General features: G+C 43.4%; 1 protein-coding gene across 1 annotated transcript; it reads left to right on the top strand.

Moving 5' to 3' along the window:
- Positions 1–2143: 2143 nt before the first annotated feature.
- LOC115550506 (NUAK family SNF1-like kinase 1) lies at positions 2144–15028 on the top strand. The gene is made up of 7 exons (XM_030365606.1): positions 2144–2808; positions 7201–7321; positions 7608–7759; positions 9822–9887; positions 11968–12087; positions 12321–12453; positions 12602–15028. The coding sequence occupies exons 1-7, from the start codon at positions 2473–2475 to the stop codon at positions 13954–13956; spliced, it is 2283 nt and encodes a 760-aa protein (XP_030221466.1). The 5' UTR covers positions 2144–2472; the 3' UTR covers positions 13957–15028.
- The last annotated feature ends 9504 nt before the right edge of the window (positions 15029–24532 follow it).

Raw genomic sequence — 24532 nt, 5'->3', positions numbered from 1 at the left:
TTGTTGCAGGTTGTCCGTTTCAAAGATAATAAGACTCTAGAAATGTCACCAACAAGATATCTCACACATCTGACTTTATTAAATGTACTGATTGTACTGATTTCCAACAAGCTGCTCATGTTATTAGTCCACTATACCTTGATATTACAGCTTATTTTTAAATTATTTTCTTTACATTCATAAAAAGTTAGGTTGGCTGAACTAAACGAATAATTTGAAATTATGAGGAAATTATATGGTGATATGGTACACGGAATCAATGATTTTACAACCAAAATATAATTCTGTTGGTCAGATATGTCTGTAGATGTTTATCGCAAGATGGATGAAGTTGGAACCTATTATGTGTGTGTTGATGTGTATGTGTGTGCGTGTGTGTGTGTGTGTGTGTGTGTGTGTGTGTGTGTGTGTGTGTGTGTGTGTTTGTGTGTGTGTGTGTGTGTGTGTGTGTGTGTGTGTGTGTGTGTGTGTGTGTGTGTGTGTGTGTGTGTGTGTGTGTTTTATCTTTTCTTTAGTAAAGAAGGAAACATCTACACCTATGATTCTGTACAAACTTTCCTCGTGTTCTACGGAGATTTTTCTATTGGCTATATCTTATTATCTCAATTCAAACTCAAACTCTTCTTTTTCAAACCTTTTCATCCCTGGGCCACTAGGTGGCAGTAATAATGCGAGGAGGGAAAAAGTAAAGAAAAAAGACCCAATCTTTTTTTGATACTCAAAACGGATAGATGATTCTCAAACAGGCTTTCTCCGTAGTCCTGTGATTTATTCTGGATTATAATAGTGTCGGTCCGGTGTTATCATTCCGAGAAGCCATGGGATCTACCATCAATCAGTCTGGTGAAAATAATAACAGGAGGCCTTTCGTCCAAATACTTCTCAGGTGATGATTGACCCAGCCGTCCCTACCTCATCAAGGATCTCTGAGCTCTCCCAGATCTCCTCCTCTTCCTCCTCTCCCCCACCCCCTCTACCTGGGTGGGCTTAGTGAAGGTCTTGGTGCCAACTAATCATGCAGGGTACTGGCTGTCCTCAATCAAATCGACAACAGAGAACCAAAATTTGCATCAACTTAGAACTCAAAATTGGCCCCAGGCAAGGAAAGGTGTGTGAGCAGTGTGTCGTGCAAAGAGGAGGAAAGGCTGTGGTCTGTCCATCTGGAACATAGTGATCTGTACACTCGTTCAGCGTACATGAGACGGCTGTATAATGGTGATGCTGCAGCAGGGAGGGTCAGGGGATTCCCAGCCAATGAGCTGTCAGCCTTATGTGTGTGTGGCCAATGACAACGGGTGACTCAGTCCTTCTTGGTGATGTGAGTCCAACAAAAGCGGCTACACATGCAGCCTGTTGCAGAAACACAATGGACACACTCCGAGGCCGGCGCTGCTGACTCACGATCTAAGCCGATTATTCAGTATAACTGGAAATCAGGGGGGTAGGTAATTATTTCTTTCACGTGCAGGCAGACACAGGCAGACATAGGATGACCAAACCACCCAAGTAGTTCAAGTGCTGGGAAGCCCTGTGGTGGATGACAGTGAGGCTGACTGTAGACCAGCCTCCCTCCCAGGGAACAGCTCACACCCTCAGTCTAGTCTTCTTGAACAAGAGGTCAACGTCATGTCAATCCTCCATTCTTACCACCATGGTAGGTGGACATCTATGGAGGTTGAATCCTATTACTTGGTTTCAGCAAGATATTATATTTATATATTGCACCTTAACTATTCTAGAATTTTTCACTTTTAATAGTTGTTTGATTTGTCTGAATACTCCATTAGTTTGGCCAGTACAACAATAATTCCATTCAATTCTATTCTATTGTTTTTTCATGAACTTTTATGGTATATGTAGACCAATGGGAGAAGCATGCAAACGACACTTATATTTAATGTGTTGTTTTGTTATCTGTTCTACAGGAACAGACATTTGAAAGGAAAAGTTATTATATATGAGTCAATAAAAATATTCCTGCATTATCATGTTTAATAATATGTTGACGAACCTGTCTATAATATAATAGATAAACCGTTGTGACACATCATCACTGACCAGCCTTGACGTCAAAAGCGTGGAAGTAGTGCTGAATTAAGGATGCTGCCTCGTTCTGACTGGAATTCTTAGCATTCCCCAACAGTTGGTCGACGGTGGAGCGGACCAGCGGAACCAAGAGGTCCCTAAATTAGCCCTTCGGTTGCTATGACAGCTATTGGTATGAGGTAGCTCCGCCCATCGCTCCCATCGTTGGTGTTGTAGTTGTTCCGCTACTCTGCCCTTTAAGAGGAGAGGACGACAATGCAGTGGAGCGTGGAGCCTCCACGACATATAGGCTAGATGCAGAAAAAAGTCTTTTCATTATAACATCTCACCACAGCTGTTAATATCCCTCATTTTTTGTACACGTTACTCTATTGGCTTCTGGTTCCGTTCAGATAAGCAATCTTAAGTGACAGGTGCGCAGAGAAGATGGGCAGGCGGGAGGCACGCAGCAACAGTGGCACGATGAACACCAGTGACCCGTCCCAGGTCCAATGCCTGCTAACGGAGTCTACCTGCAACCAGTCCGGCACCGGCGAGGTCTCCCCGGGACATCTCGGTCACAATAGCAACAGCGGTGTGCGGAGTCTGATGACGACCACAACAACAACAACAACATCCATAACAACAACAGCAACCCCGGTGGAGGTGAAAACGCATCAGCATAAGCACAATTTGAAACACCGCTTCGAGGTGATGGAGACTCTAGGTAAAGGAACCTATGGCAAAGTGAAGAAGGCGATGGAGAGGACAACCCAAAACACAGTGAGAAACACTTGATGTTTTTTATGGTGACTTGTTGGTGTTAGACTGACCGGCACAAACTACGGTGGTGGTTTAGAAACTGACGCCGATTGAACAGATACCAATAATCATGCACTTTTCTCAGCATTTTAGTTTTAACATGCATTTTAGCGTTAAGACAATCCTTCACGGTGCTAAGAGGGATGCCCGAGGAGAGAGAGAGAGAGAGAGAGAGAGAGAGAGAGAGAGAGAGAGAGAGAGAGAGAGAGAGAGAGAGAGAGAGAGAGAGAGAGAGAGAGAGAGAGAGAGAGAGAGAGAGAGAGAGAGAGAGAGAGAGAGAGAGAGAGAGAGAGAGCATGCGTACTTCTGTGTGCGTCCAAGCGTAGGGCAGTGTTATGTAGCCTAAATTTAAGGACAACAATTTTGTGGGTCAGCCATTGGGCTGCTACTGCATGCTGCACGTTATCCCTGTGTTGCCAAGGCTACAGATACCTGTTATGTGACTCACTCACTCTGCAACAATAGAAAACTATGGGGGTCCCCCCTCCAAATCTCTGACATGCTCCTCGATTACAAGCATTTTGTTTCCACACACACACTGAAACACGAACACTGACCAAACAAATACTTTTCATGGGCAACATCACAGTTGGGGAACATCTAAGATAGTAAAAAAAATGATGTTAAAAACTAAATTTGTTGCCAGATTATTTCAATTAATCCCAGGTTTATGTCTACATGTGTCCACACCCCTTTACCCCTTTGCCAAAGGACACTGGGGATCCAAGTCAAACACGAGGACCCTTTCAGGTTCTCTGCATCAGCTACTAAGGATGGGAAGGGATCTACAGATGGATAGACAGACCAACATACAGCAAAATTTCAATATTATCAATTGTTATCTAGAATGTAATTGTGTTTCATAAAATTAAGATATCGACTCATGGCCAGACCCAGGGTTAGCGTGGAAAACCATGAATGGAGATATGCTCTTCAGATGATCAATATGAGGTTTGAAATGCCACAGAGATAGTTTACGTTTACATTTCCATTCTCGATGGAATGGCCCTTGACTAGAATGGTATTTGAATACAAAAGCTTATCGGGATATTTATCGACATTCCCCACAAGTATTATGACAATAGCTTCATCCATATAGCCCAGCCTTAGGTTGTGGTGTAAAATGAAAACAAGGAATAGGTGGAGCTTTAATAGAAACAATATGGGGAGGTGATTTAGAGGGGCTAGTGGTGGTGGGTGAGGGTGGGAGGTGAATTCCTCATTGCATACCACAGATTCTTTGAAACAAAACTGACGTTATTTTTGGAAACAGGACCACGGGTCTGTTGTCTGAGACAGAGCAGAAGAGATGGGGTGTGTGTGTGTGTGTGTGTGTGTGTGTGTGTGTGTGTGTGTGTGTGTGTGTGTGTGTGTGTGTGTGTGTGTGTGTGTGTGTGTGTGTGTGTGTGTGTGTGTGTGTGTGTGTGTGTGTGTGTGTGTGTGTGTGGGGGGGGGGGGTGTATAGAAGCAGAGAGGCAGTGTTGAGTGAGTAAGTGAGAGAGAGCTATGGAGACATAGATAAAACATTATTGATGCCCATGGACTTATCCAGAGAGATTAGTGGATAAAGGTGGAAGGACCGTTAGAGAATAATCACTTGGTTACAGCAGACATTTCCACAACTTTTGACCCATAGAAAAGTCTAGTATTTCTTTCTGACTGTATTGCAGTTGCTAATCTAAGATTGAATGAAAGTCACACTTGGGATGTGTGAGTGTCTGTATGTGTGACACACACACACACACACACACACACACACACACACACACACACACACACACACACACACACACACACACACACACACACACACACACACACACACACACCAACACTCAATGTTAGGCATGTACAGTAACATTAAGTAACATTTAACCAAGCTGACAAAAATATTCTGTGTTGAGACACTGTCTTTCCGAGACTACTGTACAATTAAAGTCAAAGTTCCTTGAGTGGGAAGTACACGTGGCTCTGCAAAAAGTCTTCATAGAAATACATGGCTTCTTCAGTTTGAGAGGATCACACAGGGTGTTAATTGTGTTGGATCTACATCAGCGCTCATCTGACGCACACACTGTTCATTGTTGAGCCAAGCAATTAGACTGTGACTGTGTAAACGTTTCACTGGGAAGGATAATCCAGTGAAACACAGTCTCACACACACATGCATCTGTATGGAGACACAAACAAACACATACTGTACTGTATCTGTAGTGTGCAAGGGTGAGATCATGGACACAAACACCTCCTTCCCCCCGTGTCCTATCAGAAATATCCCCCATCTATTATCAGGAAAAGCACATTGGCATTTATTCAACAAATCTATTATCAGGACATACATACACATTGAAAGCTACTATATTTCATCTTGACAGCTCTGAATGTCCGCAGTTTAATTCTTTATTCTCCCTTCCCATACTTTCACTTCCTCTTATTTCTTTGAGTGAGAGTGCGTGTGTGTGTGTGTAAGTGTGTGTATGTGTGTGCGTCCATGTGTGTGCGTGCATACATGTGCAGCATGCGTGTTACATAACAAGTGTGGTTAAAGAGCGTGTGAAACAAGTCTCCTCCAATGGCTACAAATTCCTTCCTGCAGAGTGTGTGAGCCGAGCGAGTGGCCCTGGGAGACACTCTGGGGCTCCAAGGCTCCACCATGGTTCTCCTTTTGGTCTGCCGGTCCCACAAAAAAAAGAAAACATCCAAAATAAACATAAAGCCACAAACATCAATGGTATCTTAGCCGAAGCAAAGTAACGGTAGCATCCTACAGATTTGCCTGAAGTACATTTGCATTTTCTTTGTTCTGTTCGGACACACTTGGAATGAAAAATGATGGCAGACTTGTGGAAACTGAACACACAATATAAAACCGTACAGAAATATATAATATAATATCGTATCGCAAAATTGAAAGAATCTCATTATTTGCAGAATCGCACTACATATTGTATGTGAACTCAGATATCGTTAGCTTACGATAATTTCTTATCAGGAGGTCCCTTTTGATTCCCGTCCATAAGTCTTCTGTTTGGAGTCTCAGAAGCGGGCAGCGTACTTCAAAATAAGTAAATATAATTTAGGCTGGCTGAGACGATAAAGGACACAGAAGACATTCGCAGACAAATTTGTTATATACGCACATGCGGTTTCGGTGTGGTCACTGAACGAGACCAGTGGGATCTAAATGGAGAGGGGGAAATCAGTATAATCTAATGATTTGCGAGAGGTTTCAGCCAGTTCAAAAGAACCCAAAGACTTGTCGGCAAACTGCATGAAGTATGCTGACCACAGGAGGCCTCACCCGCACCACCACCACGACTGATATGAAGTCTTAACGGTCAGGGGAACGCACCAGTCTAATTTCTAATATGACTATATTATTCCCTAAATAGGTTGTTTCCAGTGACTGAATCTGTGTTGTTCTGTGCATCTTACAATGAATTACTTGAACTTGAGCTTGAACTTAAACTAGACAGCAGTATACCATTGTAGAGCAGACTGGAGATCCAGTAACGTCTTATGGCATGAAGACCTGCAGTTGTGCATGCATAATGCGACCACTTGCATTATCATTTAATTACAGTACAGAGCACCAGTGCCCCATCACTGTTCACATTCTCTTCTACCCTCACTTCATCCCCGTTTGGGAATACAATTGACAAAGCAGCGCACCCCCATGATTCATCGTCCGTCTAACTGATCCCCCTCGTCCATAAATGGTGATGTTTGGATGAGGAGTTTCTGCATCCTAAAGTATTTTGGGGGTCTTATACGGGCGTATAATGTTCTGTGAATAGGGGCTTACATCGGGGGAATGGTGTGGGAGATTAAGAAGGAAGAGTGTGAACAGAACAGCTGTCAAGAGTTCAGATCACAAGAGGCACGGTGCCCGCCTGGCCAACCCCGAAGCCCACATAATCACCTCTAATACTCCGGCCTTCTGTGTGGCATTGTGTGTTCGAGAGCAGACCCGTGTGTGTGTGTGTGTGTTGGTCTGTGTGTGTATGTGTGTGTGTTTGTGATGTGTGTGTTTGCAGGTTGATCGGTGACAGCCCATATGTAAGGTATAGCCTATGTGGTTGCTGCTGTTATACTGTGTATGCCATTGTGGAATAATGTGATTGCGACAAGGACTGCCAGGGATGTGTCAGCGATAATGGCCAAACAAACAGAGCTTGTTAGAATGCGTATGCACAACCACAACCCAGTTCTAGTCTATCTTACACTTTTTATGGGACTCGGGTGACCCTCACTAACCCGATTAATGGTTTGCTTCGACAATATCCAAAAGCTTGAGCCTGCTATGATATTCGGATTAAATACTAAGGACAGCACACCCCTCCCGTTCAACAGGTGGCGATCAAGTCCATTCGTAAAGAGCGAATCACCGAAGACCTGGACAGAGTCCACATCCAACGGGAGATAGAGATCACGGCATCACTCCGTCATCCCAACATCATACGCTTTTTCGAAGGTGACATCACATGTGATGATAACACTCACACACACACACCCGAATTGGCCTGTGACACAATTTCCTTCAAATAATGGAAGGAAATTGTGTGTCAAATCACACTTTCAACCAAAACATGTTGGTTTGATTCCGTCATAGATTATCCATGGTTGGCTAAAATCAAAGGTTAACATCAGGGGTTCAGTGTTCAGTCTACTTTACTGTGCGTCACATCTTTATCCAATGCATCGTAATATAACTAATATAAGTGTGCATCATAATTGTGTGTTATTTTTCCCTCCCGCAGTGTTTGAGAGTCGGGATAAGATTGTGATTGTGATGGAGTACGCTAGCAGAGGGGAGCTGTACGACTACGTCCACGAGCACCGGAGACTGTCAGAGGCACAGGCCAGAGACATCTTCAGGCAAATCACCTCCGCAGTCCACTACTGTCACAAGGTCAGTAGACACACACACACAAACACACATACAAACACATGCACATGTGCATACACACAAGAACATCCATACGTGGGCGCACACACACACACACACACACACACACACACACACACACACACACACACACACACACACACACACACACACACACACACACACAAACACCTCCACACATGTATTTGCAGTATTCTTCTGCAAATACTCGATATATTAGATTAAACACCTACCGGTACTCTAGATTTAACACAGTCGCATTCCCTCACATAGCAAAGCTTTACATACAAGGCCTATAGGCTCAAGCTAATTTTACACAAATATATTCATAATTTGCTGCTGGCAAATGTATTCTTTTTTTCGCATGCCATAGAGTTCAATGCTCTGCAGCAAGTTGAGAGTTGCATACTCTACTACTCTACTCTACTCTACTAAATCCTAATCCTAAACCGCAGGAAAACTTGACAGAAGTTTTAAGACTTTGTGGGCTAATAAGAATGCAGGCTTGCCTTTTTACAGTTTTCCTAAATGGATCCAGTTGAACAACGACACACGTTGCAAGCAACAAGTTCAGGTCGGCTCATTCCAAATGTGATATGGCAAGGCAGAGAGAATGGCTTTTTAATGGATTTTAAATAAAAGGAAAACAGGGATCTCTCTAGTATAGAACAACAACAAAGAGCATTTACCTGACATGCTGTACAGTGATAAAAGTACTTTATGCGTTAAGGCAAAACAAAGTGGAAACGATGACAATTACTGCCTGTGTTCCGTCCACCTGGCGGCAGATCTTTGACAGTCTTGCTCCTTACTGCTGCACCACTCTCAGGAGCATGGCAAGCTATTTTTTGCCCCACTGCGACTAACAGCTGTGAATGTTCCTCTCTCTTCTGAATTATTTATTATGCTTTCTAAGGCAGGGTATGTGAAGGTGGGCTCTGGAGAAATGGGGTAACAGTATTTAAAAATCCAAAGTGTACAGCTATGTTTTTTCAATGTAAAGTTAAGGCATAACTATAAAGAATAATAACAACACTTTGGTTCTGGATTGGGCTTCAGAGGCACTGGAACAAAGAATGTTCCAGCATAATAGGTTTAAATGTTTAACTGTTTACACAGATGTTTTGTGTAAATGCCTTCCTGTCACACACATGCTCCAACACAGATTTTAGTACAATCTCTAAGGTCTAAGGTCATTTACTCCACGAGAATATTCGTAAGAGTATAAAGGAAGGAAGAATCATTACAGTGCATTAGGTAATGACTGTATAAGGATCTGGCAATACCCTCACATTACATTGCATTCATTCCCGGGTGGTCAACAAAGCCCTTAGATGTGGTCCCATGTCTCCCATTCTTCAAATTAACTACGTACTCAGTGTTACTAAATGTATGAAACAAGAGAGAGTAGTGTAAACCTGGCTCTCCATCTCACCCCCCACGTTACACACTCCATCCTCTCTCTCTCTCTCTCTCTCTCTCTCTCTCTCTCTCTCTCTCTCTCTCTCTCTCTCTCTCTCTCTCTCTCTCTCTCTCTCTCTCTCTCTCTCTCTCTCTCTCTCTCTCTCTATGTATCTCTCTCTATGTATCTCTCTGTCTTTCTCTTTCTCTTCATATTTTTGTGCTGTTCTTAGAATCTAATTACTTAATGTACCCTAAGTCTCAAATAACATGTCAGATTAGTTAACACAAACAAAGCACTTCCTCACTCATGACGAGGATTTACCACTATCTGAAAGCCTCCCTAATTCTCTGTCTGTCTGTCTGTCTGTCTGTCTGTCTGTCTGTCTGTCTGTCTGTCTGTCTGTCTGTCTGTCTGTCTGTCTGTCTGTCTGTCTCTCTAGACTCTAACAGGGGAATGGCAATTGCATTGCATTGTATTATGAAGAGATTATTGACAATCCAAAACCCTCTGTAAAACCTGAGGCATTGAGAGATGTTACATTCCCTTCCTATGGATCAACAGGGTGTGTTGTTGAGAGCTGAGAGAAACCAGTGTTGTTCTGATTGTAAACATTAAGGGGTGACAAATGGCATAACATCTTGCTACTATGATCTCTTTCAGAATGGGGTTGTCCATCGGGACCTGAAGCTGGAGAACATCCTTTTAGATCAAGACCTCAATGTTAAGGTACTGTCAGCACATAATGTCTTTTATCCGCTCTTCTTTCATGTGTGCATTGTCTTACTTTCTTACTTAGAAAACAGTTAATACTTTTCTTTTTCCACTCAGAGAAAGAAAAGTATTATCTTCTTATGGAAGATTTATTACAAAGGTATAGAAAGTTACAGAATGTGACTGTTAATACAAAGAGAACATACAAAGTGAGTTACTGCTGTAGTTCAGGCCCTCTTTGATCTAGCTGACATCTTACTAAAGGAAGTCATGATGAACTGATTTTAATCTGAGGTGCTTTAATGTTTCCTATCATCCAGCCTTTTTGGGCCAAAACGCTTAATCATGCCTGTGTTCTTTCCAACTCGGAAATAAAGGGCTAACAATTTTCACATTCAGAACATATGCTGGAACCGTTCCTACCCACAATAGCTTTATTTGCTGCAAAGGCATGTGCCTGCAACCAGAATTAAAACGTAGTGCCAGGAACTATAACAGAATAGAAGGGTTCTTTGTTTCCTTATTTGGGCATCCACAGCCTTATACACAGAATGCATGGAATCCATGGGCAAGTGGTCCAGTCAGAGAGTGTTACTATGAGATACCTTGTCTGTCAGGCATTAAAAAAACAAACACCATTGTGTGTGCATAATACTCACAATGTACAATTCCTCATTCCCTCCTTCAACTTGACTCATCAGGAATGTGTTGTTGTAAAATATATCCCAGAAAGCAACAATTTCATTCATAAGCTAGCTAGAGGTTCTGTATTTATCTTGCCTTTGTGTCAGCACAACAAGACAATAATTGTGTCTTTTCTAAATGAATGAATTTTGGCTCAATGACTTGAGCCAAAACATGAAGGCTTGTTAAATCTAATGATCTCTCATCTAACATCACAGGAACCTGAGACAGGTGTTAAATGTTTAAAGGATATTCCTTGGAACAGAATAAAAAAAGATTCCTGACTTTTTCATGTGACTTGTTGCTCCAAGTCCAGTGCATTGTGAATGTGAGAGCATGTGAGTGCATGTGAGTGCATGTGAGTGCATGTGAGTGCATGTGAGTACATGGGTCTGTGTCGGGTGTTATTGGAGACAGTAGATGGTAAACCGTGGCCTTTGGAAATGTTCCATGTCATTTCCGAACATGTGCATCCAAGTGGTATGATTAGGAGAGAGAAAGTGTGTGTGTGTGTGTGTGTGTGTGTGTGTGTGTGTGTGTGTGTGTGTGTGTGTGTGTGTGTGTGTGTGTGTGTGTGTGTGTGTGTGTGTGTGTGTGTGTGTGTGTGTGTGTGTTTGTGTGGCATCCCTGATTAAAGAATGGCTCCCCTAAAGTGGTGGAATGGGGGCAGCAGCCTCTTGTATGCTTAGCTCTGGCGCAACGACTAGAGCTGCTGCCAGGGCTGTATTTATACTGAAGGACACACATAGTAAACATACATGCACGCAGACACACACACACACACACACACACACACACACACACACACACACACACACACACACACACACACACACACACACACACACACACACACACACACACACACACACGCACACGCCTCATCCTCAGTGTTTACTCGCATTCATTCTTCCGAGTAGAGATGTGTTCTATATACAGACTCGTTGGCCACCATGCCTGTCTTCTTGGCAAACTCACAGCTGCCACCCCTCTCGCGTTGTCAACTCAAAAAGCTGATAGCATGGTAGCGTGCGTGCAAATAATCACTTCAGATAAGGAGGGGCCTCAGCCCGACTGTGGCCCACACATGCTTGAGTGTTTGTAACCCCCGCCTTCCCGTCCAACACATCTATTTCAGTCTCTATTACTAAGTACTTGCTCCTCGTCATTCAATGTATCAATACTTTTCTGTACAGACTCACTGAAATGGAATCTGGTTTATTCCTGGAATATTATTCTTAGAAGCTTTAGTGTCTAGTGAATCATTGTGCATGTGCAAACTGTTCTGGCACCACCGGTACGCACAGTCATGCTCAGGTTACAGGTTATAAATATAATATCATTACATGATAATGCTTATAAACAGAGCGCGTAACAGCTATGAAATATTGTTTTTCATTCCTCCTTGCAGCTGGCAGACTTTGGCCTTTCCAACCGTTACCAGAAGAACAGTCATCTGCAGACATTTTGTGGGAGTCCACTGTATGCATCACCGGAGATAGTTAAAGGACTGCCCTACCTGGGTCCTGAGGTTAGTCAATGCATTCCCTTCACTCATTCAGTCATCACACAATATCCACAAACAAATCCACAACTGGAAGCTCTGAGGAAATAAGCACGTCTAAAGATAAAACTGTGACCATCAATAAGTGACATGTAAACCTTTCATTCTGTGTGTGTGCGGTGTGTGCGTGTGTGTGCGTGTGCGTGTGTGTTCGTGTGCGTGTGTGTTCGTGTGTGTGTGTGTGTGTGTGTGTGTGTTAGGTTGACTGCTGGGCGCTGGGTGTTTTATTATATGCCTTGGTGTATGGCAGCATGCCATTTGACGCGGCAAGTCATGCAGCTCTCACGGAGCAGATCGCTGCAGGACGCTACCACAAACCCAACCCGCCCTCAGGTACCTGGCCCCAGCCCCCCCTTACATTAGGTTTATGTATGTCTTAATGTTAATAAAGGCTTGGCTGCTTGAATGTGTTGATCCTCGATCCACTGCTTTGGGACAGCATTTAAGAGCGTGTTGGACCTCCTTCCTCTGTCCTCCATAGACGCCTGTGCCCTCATCGACTGGCTGCTGGCCGTCCGCGTGGAAGAGAGGGCCACTGTGGAGGATGTGGCCAACCACTGGTGGGTGAACTGGGGTTACGACGAGGCCCTGTGTGACTGCCCCTCGCCCCCGCACCAAGACTGCCCCTCGCCAATGCTGGCCCGCTACATCGACTGGCGGAATCGGAGCACCGCCTCCAATGCCACGTCCGTGGGTCCCGTGTGTCAGCGGTCCGGCGGCTGCTCCTCCTCCTCCTCCTCCTCCTCCTCCTCCTCCTCCCACCCGTCCCAACCCTCTCCACACCTCTTCTCCTTCAGCTTCCCCCTGAAAGGCGAGCGGGGGGGTTCGGCGGGGAGGATGCGCTGGGCGGCGTCGAGCCTCAGGAAGTCGCGCAAGGAGAACGCCGTCCCCCGGACGCCGCCCGGAGCTGCGTGCTGCGTTCCCGGCGGCGGCACGGCGCCCGCCCCCGCCGGCACGTCCTCCTCGGCGGCGGAGCGAAGGAAGCCCAAGGGCATCCTCAAGGCCCAGAGGAGTTTGGACTCGGCGCTCCTCCTGCCGTCCGGCGCTCCGTCCCGGCCCGGCAGCAACGCCGGCCCACGGGCCTGCGGGCGGGGGAACGCAGGGCCGGCCGGCGGGGACACTGAAGCCCCGCCCCCCCCCGGCCTGCCCGCTCCCGCTGCACTCAGACAACCCGCCTTCAGAACGCCAAAGAAGGGGATCCTCAAGAACCTGTGCACCAGGGAGTGCGGCTACGTCCTACCCCCGGAGAGACGGGCCAACGCCGTGGGAACGGGAGGAGGAGGAGGAGGAGGAGGAGGAGGCGTGGCCTGTGTCCCCGGCGACGTGTTCTCCCGCGACCACCCGGCGCACGAGGTCGCCGCCGCGCGCACCGAGGCCGTCCGCAGAAGGGGGGGTATTCTGAAGCGCAACGGCAAGTTCTCCCGCAGCCTGGACCTGCCCGACGAGCCGCGGCCGAGCCGCTCCGGCCCGCCCGTGTTCCCGGAGGTCCTCCAGCGACTGCTCCGGGAGGCGGGGGACACCGGGAGGGGGCGGGGCTCCCTCAGCAGACCCTCCAGCGCCGTGAGCGAGGACAGCCTCTTCTCCTCCGACTCTTTCGACCTGCTGGACCTCAGCGTCCAGTCGCATCGCAGGATCATCTTCTCCGGGGGAGCGCGGCGGAGCGCCTGCAGCTCTGAGGAGGACCTGGGAGAGCTGAGGGGCGAGACGGGAGCGTCGGGAGCGTCGGGAACGTCGGAAGCATCGGGAGCGTCGGGAGCGGCGGGAGCGGCGGTGGCGGCGGCCGGGTGTCCGGAGCAGGGCGACGAGGAAGAGGGGAGGAGGGAGGTGCGATGGTGAGAACAGAATGAGGCCGTGATGCGAAACACTTGGGCCAAAGGCCACCTATTAAAATAACGCAACTTTTCAGGATTTATTGAATTTGTAATCAGTGTGGTGTATAGGTACTGACACACTCTTCAAAATGCTTACTAGTAAGCCAGTAAGTGATTTTGGGATTTCAAACCCACAAATTGTTTAAGATGTACTTGGTCACTAAATGTTGCTTACATTGAACCGGTGCAGGTTATATTGGTAGAGGTACATTGTTTGACTGTTTTCCATTAAGCATAAATCTACACAATTTATAGACAATCTTTCTGAGGAAGAAACTAACTATGCTAATGAAGACATTAACATTTATTATTATAGGAAAACCCTAACATTTTCAAAAATGTAATTATTAAATCTATTGTCAGAGTCCTCAACTTCTTGTCAAGTCAACTTTATGATCATGTTTGTGCCAATGGGCGATCAAAAGGAGATAGTATAAAGGGATATAAACAACACAGTTACTTAGAACTTAGAGTGTGGCTAACAACAATAATAGGATACTGATTCACAATATCTATTGTGATGATAAATAAAGTTCAACCGTAATTTTGTAAAATATATCTTTGAGAATCTTTGTATTGTATGGTATTGTACATAGTTGCTCATTTGCACCAAACACTGTGTAGAATGCAGATGGATCACATTTTCTTTCACTATGTTGCCAGTATTGCTGCTGTGAAAAAGCGGGAATTTGTTTAAATAATCTTGTCTCCAAGTGGTGAATTAGAATTTGTATTTTATTCGTTTTTTGTAATAAACACAATTATTACAGTAGAATAAATGTGGATGAAACTGAATCCTATTTGAAACTGAATCCATTTCATTTTCTGTTGGTCATTTGAGGATTCAAAAGCTTGCGTAAGCAACAGAGTCTGAGTGTGTTTTTTTAAGCTGTGTGTACTACGTCAGCTAAATAAAAAAACGTTGACAAATTGACCAAAGCATTAAAACCATTAATTCTGATAGTGATAAATGACAATGACATATTCCTTTCTAATAATTACCTTTATTATTTTCTTCATTAAACCAAAAAAATGTTGGTCGTGTTCAACATGGACATAGAGACAATAGTGTTTATGAACTCTGCAATTCATTTGATTATCCACAGCACCCTGCTTCTTCCCGAACAAAGCAAAACAGTTTGTGTGTGTGTGTGTGTGTGTGTGTGTGTGTGTGTGTGTGTGTGTGTGTGTGTGTGTGTGTGTGTGTGTGTGTGTGTGTGTGTGTGTGTGTGTGTGTGTGTGTGTGGGTGCGGGTGTGTGCGTGCGTGTGTGATTGATTGTTACTTCAACATCAAACTTCAAACCCTTTTTAACTTTGTCGCCCTTGTTGACTCCAAACTCAGTCCTTGTTGTTTGTACATTATGCATCAAGGCTCATGAGGAGGTTCTGTTTAGATGGTTGGAACTTTGGTATGGACTAAAACCTGCTCAAACAGCCTCTGCCACCCATTCAAAGGGATTTGGATTCGGAGATGTTCTCTTGTTTTTAACTGCAAGGTATACCTCCGATTCATTTTCTGCAGACATTTTGTGGGAGTCCATATGCATCACCGGAGATAGTTAAAGGACTGATGTGTGATAATTATGGCTCATATCAGAAAAGGGTTGTGTTGGAAGGCAGAGATCAGTTCTTCTGTTGTATGATAAGAAATGTAACTTTAATACATACTTAGGGTTAGGGTTATTAATACTTATCATCATTAAAGTTGTAATATTTTTAAACATATTAATAAATTCTGTTGTATTCCCTATTTAAGTTCGTATTAAAAGTACACACATATAAATACATAGTATATACAATTATAGTCAGTAACTGCTTCATATCGGTTACCATGAGCAGCTTTATTTTTCATTAAAAGAAAACAGCTGATCTAGTTACGCAACACAAGAGCCAACATCGCCCTCTTGTGGCCGTTCTTATACAGCTTCTTTCGTTTCCGTTTGATATTACCATACAAGGGCGCAGATCTCATTACAACTTAAGTTATGGAGAAACAAACCTTGCGTGCCAATACCTACTAGGTACTACCATAAACCTATACTAGGTACTACCATACTATTCATTATGCCAGAAAAAAATCCAACAGCACCTTTAAACTAGAAAATGAATTTAATGCGGTGAGTGCAGTAGTGCAGAGTGAGGGTGGACGCATATTTGAGTAAAGCCACATAGTTTAAGAAGTAAAGAAATGTGTGAAGGGATTTGAACAGAGTCTAAATGGAGTAAGCAATGTCAACCTATGCACCATTTAAATGGAAAATGGTTGGAAAAAATAAAGTGAAGAGTTAAACAAATAGCTTATGTGCTGAAGTTTGAATTTGAGATAATATATGGAATAGCTGAGCTGTTCTGAAGCTGCACCTCTTCTCTGTGTGTGTGTGTGTGTGTGTGTGTGTGTGTGTGTGTGTGTGTGTGTGTGTGTGTGTGTGTGTGTGTGTGTGTGTGTGTGGTAGTAATTTGGAAAGGTATGTTATTGACCTTCACATCTAGTTCCTTCACATATAGAAATAAGCTCACAAAATGATGAGGCTCATGCCGTTTGACTCCTTTGAGTCTCAGCTTTCATATTGCCCATCGTTTGTGTAGAATATTTTAGTGTAGCGGCTACACTGTAGCATTCCATGCAGCATCTAGCATCTAGGCTTTTGTCTGAGTGGAGCGTTGAAGATATTACATAACTGAATGTTGTGTGAAAGAAATGTGATGCCCTTATTTGGTCTCAAACTCTAATGCGAACAAAATCGCATTTAGACCTACCTTAATAAATTAAAGCCCTAGGGAGAAATCTCCTGATTAGTTGAATTTTGCACCCCAAGTTTCAAATTAATTACGGCACCGCTGCATGAGCTAAAATAACCCTCAAAATAGTCATGCAAAAAATGTTCTTACATTTATTTAGAACATCAACTTTAGATATTATTACAAGAACTTAAAGATCCCACGGCATGAAAAATTCACTTTATGAGGTTTTCTAATATTAATATGAGTTCCCCTAGCCCCAGTAGCAAGAAATGGTGTTAGGTGTACAACGAGCACTAGGTATCCTGCTCTGCCTTTGAAAAAACAAAGCTCAGAAGCGCCGATTTGGATTTTTCCCTGTATGTCATCATACGGGGAAATGTTACCTCTCCTTCCCTGCTTTGCCCGCCCAGAGAATTTGGCCCACCAATGAGACAATGAGCTACGACTGTCGTACACTTATTTGTTATTTGGATAACCGTTCCGCTGTTGGTGTTATGGCGAATAACAGGTTGGGTTCTCTGACGTCTCTGGTATTTCCACAACGAGACTCGTAGTGGGGGTTATCCCAGCCATGGTTGAGAAGGAATTGGGGGGAAAATAACTTTGGCTTTGCCTCCCTGAAGTACATGAACCACGAGGCACCACCGTCGCGAGGCACGCTGCCCGCCTCTGAGGCGGTGGTGCCTCGTCAGCGGGCAGCGGGGCTCCGACGGGAGACAATCGCAGGGAACAATCCCTTCTCCTCCATGTCGTGGTACAGTCTACTTCAGATTGATGTGGAAGCGGAAGAACCAGAGACGTCGGAGAACCCGACGCAGTCGTTTGAGATTCATAATATCGTCTGGAGGCACACAGAGCTTTTGGCCGTGATAATAATCTATATATTATATGATAAAGATCTCTATGTATAATATGATATTATTTAGATATAGAGCTCCAGGACTCCCGCCACAGCACCCGGAGAGTGTTCTAGAATATTTACAGAATGCGCCTCGCCATTGCGATACATCCACTGTAAACAGAGCGCATGGTACCATGGCAAAAAAGCTACTCAGGGCCACACCCTAAGCCTCCTCCTTGACCCGCCTCCTCATTTGCATTAAAGCTACAGACACCGTAACGGGGCGTTTGGTGAAAGCTCAATGTACAACTGGCTTGTAGTGGCTGAATGTAACCACGGCTGAATTTCGGGAACGTCTTCAAATATTGGTTAGGGGCCCACTATAACATCCATAATGTTGCATGCCATGGGACCTTTAAAGAACATCAACCGGAGAACTACGGACAGTCAACGCCAGCTAATACGATTCAAATCTCTAGCGCAGAGGTTTGATTGAAAGGTTGATGGCCCTCCCTCGCCCCTAATTACTATTGGATAGTAATACTAGTATTAATACCTCTTAATAATAACAATATTGGGTCAAATCGAAACGTCAACCTCACGTCTAATGGTTTTGATCGATGTTTGCAAAAATAATAGGCAGAACATTAATACGGTTCTAAAGGTTCTGAGAGAAAAGATTGAGCTGCTGGGCTCCTCAGTGTGGAAGACAGATCAAATGAGTCAGGAGGCTTGGAACAACAGCTAACTATGTAAAGGGCAGGACACAGACCTGGTGCTGAGCAAGAGCATTAAAACCATCAATCACTTTTTTGGTGGTACCACACAGGATACGAGAGTACTAGCTCAGTAGAAATATAATTACACAGGATACTAGTTCAGTATGAATATAATTACACAGGATACTAGCTCAGTAGAAATATAATTACACAGGATACTAGTTCAGTATGAATATAATTACACAGTATACTAGTTCAGTATGAATATTATTACACAGGATACTAGCTCAGTATGAATATAATTACACATGATACTAGCTCAGTAGAAATATAATTACACAGGATACTAGCTCATTATGAATATAATTACACATGATACTAGCTCAGTAGAAATATAATTACACAGTATACTAGTTCAGTATGAATATTATTACACAAGATACTAGTTCAGTATGAATATAATTACACAGGATACTAGTTCAGTATGAATATAATTACACAGGACACTAGCTCAGTAGAAATATAATTACACAGTATACTAGTTCAGTATGAATATTATTACACAGGATACTAGCTCTGTATGAATACAACTACACAGGAAACTAGCTCATTATGAATATAATTACACAGGATACTAGCTCAGTATGAATATAAATACAAAGGATACTAGCTCAGTATGAATATAATTACACAGTATACTAGCTCAGTATATAACTACACAGGATACTAGCTCAGTATGAATATAATTACACAGTATACTAGCTCAGTATATAACTACACAGGATACTAGCTCAGTATGAATATAACTACACAGGATACTAGCTCAGTATGAATATAATTAAACAGTATACTAGCTCAGTATATAACTACACAGGATACTAGCTCAGTATGAATATAATTACACAGGATACTAGCTCAGTATGAATAGCTTCCACCCAGTGCACTTGAGATGATGAGGTGACGGCCTGGGGCCCCATCTGACAGCGGCTTCTCATTGCATTGACACATTGAAAAGTTTCACCAGAACCTCTGTGTGTGTGTGTGTGTGTGTGTGTGTGTGTGTGTGTGTGTGTGTGTGTGTGTGTGTGTGTGTGTGTGTGTGTGTGTGTGTGTGTGTGTGTGTGTGTGTGTGTGTGTGTGTGTGTGTGTGTTAATCCTGACATGTATTGAGAAGTTTCACCAGCCATCGCTCAGCACCAAGGACAGCTCCCGCTCCAGTGTCAGCCCCCTAAGACAAGGCTACAATAACCAAAGGGGCACAAGGGAAAACAATGTATAGCAATCCCTCCCACCGCTGCACTTAACTTGTGCTCAGGACATTGTGCTGCAGCATTGATACCGGTTCAGGCCGGAGCAAGAAAGTCCTTCACTTTTAAGCTGTCCGTTACAACTCTTCAGGCATATGGCTGGTTTAGGCAGCCTCACCTGGCCGAGTACGAAGGACTCTGGGCAATGGGTGAGGCTGCACACCTGTTGCACAGTGAGAAATCATTGTGCGACAGGTTAAACCAGTCATCTCCACACACACCTGCATGGGGGAGAGAAGGCACCTTGCAACAGCTGGTCTCAATTATCCACGGAGGGGCACGTTTGTGCGTGTGCCATGACAGCGGGGGGGCTATCACCAGAAAGAGAGCAACAGGTCAGGGAGGATGAAGATTATAAAAATACTAGCAGGCAGGTGGCTTGGTCCTACCGCTCTGTAGTGTTTGTTTCTGGTCTCCCCCAAGAGAATCACTGCCAAAGGATGTGGAAGTGTGTGTGTCCCTATATCCTGTATGATGGTCTTCCTGGTTGAGAGGATCAACATAACTCCTCCCTACTGGTAAATTAACCAGAATAGCCCAAATTATGGTAAAACATGAACATATAAGCATATAAAAGACCAAAGATAAAAATAATACAAATAAAGGTTCATTATAGACTATCTAGTCTACACATATTTTTCATTTGTTAAAAAACGTGATTTCCAAATAGGAAACGTCCAAGATGTGACCGGGGATGATTGCCTTCTTGGAGAAACTCATGGTCATGCAACTCGGTATCACGTGATTGCGTGCTCCTGCGCACGAACGATAATCTATTGAAGCGTGTTCCAGAGCACGATAGTCGGACTTTTTGCATGTTACACAGAACGAAATGTAAACCAATGCATTCTGAATGGGAGTGTTCTAAGACAATTAACGTGCTCCACAAAACGGTACGAGAGAGAGAGAAAGAGAGAGAGGGAGGGACAGAGAGAGAGAGAGCGAGAGAGAGGCTTCAGAAAGGGTGTGCGCAGATAGTACAGTGCACCCTAGTTATGTTTATGCCACAGCCACAAATGCTTTATGTATATATATTAGAGCTGTCAGTTAAACGCGTTATTAACGGCGTTAACGCAAACCAAATTTAACGGCGTTAATTTTTTTATCGCGCGATTAACGCAATTATTTTTCTTTGGCTCACAACAAAGAAGCAGTAGCCTGACTGCTATGTTCAAATGACATTTGTTCAAAGCAGTCGTTTAATTGCACTATAGGCTCTTTTTTTGTATCGTCCTGTTTTGATCAGTGTATATGCCAATGTTGTTATCAATAAAAAATAATTTGCACATGGCAAGCCGATGCACTTCACCATGTTGATAAGAGAATTAAAATGAGAAGAATTATGGGACAAAAAAATCAAGGGATATTTAGCATAGAAAAATAATTTGCGATTAATCGCGATTAATTATAGTTAACTATGACATTAATGCGATTAATCACGATTAAATATTTTAATCGCTTGACAGCTCTAATATACAGTATATATATATTGCCTAATTATATATATTGCCTATATATATGTATAGGCTATATATATAATTAGGCTATAATTATATTATTTAGCGTGTAATGAGACAATCTATAGCCAAATTGTCGAAGATGCCCGAGAATCTTCGGGGATATCAGCATGGGAAATCGGCGAATCCGACCCATGAACCTATAAAGAAAGACGTCATCTCAAGCGGGAGAGAACGTTTGCGGTGCTGGTTTGTGTCACGTAAGTACAGGGCTCTCATGTCTCATGCATTCGGCGTGAGACACACGCAATTCAACCCATGCACACACTCGAACCTGTGCCGTGTTCCAATACCCGTACTGTCCGTACTACTTACTAGCCAAAATTTGAGTAAGATCAGGCGAAAAGAAGTATACTTCAAGGACCCGGATGCCGTACTCAAAACGGGCTAATCCTGAAGTGTGGATCGAAGGACACTCCCCGTACTCAACGGCAGCCATCTTAGCTACGTAGCGGAAGAGGCTGAGCCAGGCTGAGCCAAAGTCGGCGCATTTTCCACGTAGCCTGCATTAATAGAGTCATTTTGTAGTTTTTATAGTTTTTATAGCTGCTAGGCGTAAAGAGTTCACCGTTCAAAGCGGGATGTTTATTGCGGGGGAGTAGCCACGGCGGCGGTCGTGATCGTAATTTCCGGTTAGTGCACCACGGAGTACTCGATTTGGAACAGCACTCACATCTGAAAAAATAACGTAGTAGATAGTGCGGATAGTATAGGCTACTTCCTTTAAGTATACTCATGGAAGTACGGGCATGGTCTCACGAAAATACGTGACACTGTCACGTTATTTTATCTATTGAAACGTGATCAGAGACACGTAGGCCTATTTTCTAAATTTTGTATTTCAATTGGAAGTAGGCTATTTGTCGTGTCACTAAGCATGACTTCCAAACTAAGGTTCTGTCCGGGAGCGTTCTCCCTAATGTCCCTTATGGAGCTCCGTACAGATCATTCATTGTTGAAAATTGTCTGTGATAACTAACAAATGACAGCTTTTGGCCACCCGTTTCTACTTAAAATTGTCTGTGATAACTAACAATATGACAGCTTTTGGCCACCCGTTTCTACTTAAAATGGTCTGTGATAACTAACAATATGACAGCTTTTGGCCACCCGTTTCTACTTTCACCTTTGATAGTGAGGAATTGTGACAATACACGGATAGGCCTATATTAAATGCAGGTGGAAAAAAGGATAGCTGCTTCATCTGTTCTTTTTAGAATTGTATGTCTTGATGTTTATTTTATCTAGCCATCTATTCTCTTGTTTTTGGCTATGTGAATGAACGTCCGCGTCGATGCCTCGATCGCAAGTCCAGTGTCACGAGCGGACGTTGCCATGACATCTATAAATCATACCGTATTTAATGGGTTGTAGTGAGTGTAACATAATTCACCTACAGTATTTTGTTATGTGTTGTTCTTTCAATTGTGTTAGGCATGTCGTTTACTGTCTTGGTGGTTCAGGGATCGATGTCCCTTTTAAGGATTACGAGCGTCTCATGACGTCAGAGCCCATGCGGGATTTGTTTACCTTCAGCACGTTTTGATTTCCTGTTTCCCTCTTACTAAATAAACGAGTCACACAACTGTGTGCTCAACGTGCGAAATTGTGTCTCTCACTTATGGCAATTTCCACAGGGTTATCATTAATATTGATGCGTAGGGGTTGTTTATAACTCGTGAATAATATTGTTTAGACCACGGTCTGGGGGAATACTCAGATTCTGATTGGCTGCAGTGCGTGCATTAACTCCTGATATAGCCCTACAGACACCTGCTAAGTAGTTCCAGTCAGTGTTTAAATTCTCTGCCCGAGCCCGAGCCCGACGCGGGCCGGGTCGGGCCGATATTTCCCACCACTATACTCGGGCCGGGCCTTTGATCGAGGGTTTTTTATTTTATTTTACAATTGGTTTATTGGCCTAATCTGAGGAGAAATCTGTGCCTTAAACAGAAATATTATAGGCCTTTATTACACGGGTCTTCTCAATGCCGTGGAACGCTCCGTTCACTTGCATGGGTAGTAGTCCGGTGACTTGTCTACCCCAGCATCTACCGTTGCTAAGCGACGTCACAGTCTTTGCGGACAAATTATTTCTCTGCTGATCAACACTACAAATGGCCAAAAGACTTGTATCCCCCCCCCCCCTTAAATAAATACTATGGCAGAATTATTATTATTCTCATTCAACTTGAACATGTGTTTTTACAGTGGAGTGGTGGAGGGATGACGTATGTTGGCCAATCCGGAAGTGAGCGTCGCCCTGGATTCCCTTGACAAAAAGCCAACGGGTTTTGCCATTGGATTTTGGATTATTATAAATTGAAACAATTTATTAAATAAATATTTGTGAGATGTCATTACTCATTTGTGAGATGAGTTTGCTTCCTATTTATGTCGAGTATACACCCCTACTGTCCACAAGCATCCCCCCCCATATGGATTTGGAGAATTGTTGCCACGTCCCAGTGGTGGAGGTATCATATATATGAAAGAGGGCATTCAATTATACTATAATGATCAATTAGGAGGCCGAAGCCCTAAAGGAAGTGATGCAATAGGTGACTGAGGGTCAACATTTGAAAACCCCTTTTATCAAAGGGGGTCTCAAAGGACTCATACGCCTCAACAGCGGCTGCAGCAGAAGTGTTGAGACGAAAGATGATAAAGACATTTATAGAATTTTCCCATTCACATGATTCTTCACACGACCTGCAGGTTGGAGAGACTGAAATAACCCCCAAAATGCGTAATAATGTAAAAGCAGCTAAGTCCCACAAATTGCTTGAACTAATTTTCATTCCATTGTTTCGTTGATATGCATTATTGAAAAGTTTCAAGCATATGGATTTAATGCAATATCCACAAACGGTTAAAAATGGTACCATGAAATGTCTTGTTTATTGTATTAACCAGTTCATTTCTCTTTTGTGAAAGTCACCAAAAGTCAAAAAAAGTTAAACGCAAGGTCACAGGCTAACAGTGGAGCTGTGTTGGGAACCAGCAGCCAAGAGCTTCCATGGAAACTTTCTACCCATGTTAAATAGATTTAGTTGGCAGTTCCTTTTCTGCCCATTCTTTTTTAAACTTGTGGAAGCACTTTGCAGTACTGGGAGACACCATTTCTAACGGCAATGGAGCTAGATTCTAAAAATATCAAAAGATGCCCAAAGCAAATACCTTTAACCCAGTTGTGTTTTATCAAATTAAAAAAATTCAGAGTTTCAGCACAAATTGAGCAGAAATATTTTGCGAACAAATCTTTAAATAGTTTAACCACATTAAGAAAAATACATTTGTTAATTTTCTTTTATTAGTGAAGCCACAAGTTTTGCACATTATCCAAACAGAATAGCTGAAATGTTGATATTTCAGCCCTTTCGGGTTAAAACAAGAGAAAAGGACAACCTAACA

Source organism: Gadus morhua, chromosome 1, assembly GCF_902167405.1.
Source record: "Gadus morhua chromosome 1, gadMor3.0, whole genome shotgun sequence".
Classification (NCBI taxonomy): domain Eukaryota; kingdom Metazoa; phylum Chordata; class Actinopteri; order Gadiformes; family Gadidae; genus Gadus; species Gadus morhua.
This window is presented reverse-complemented; position numbering and strand designations above follow the sequence as displayed.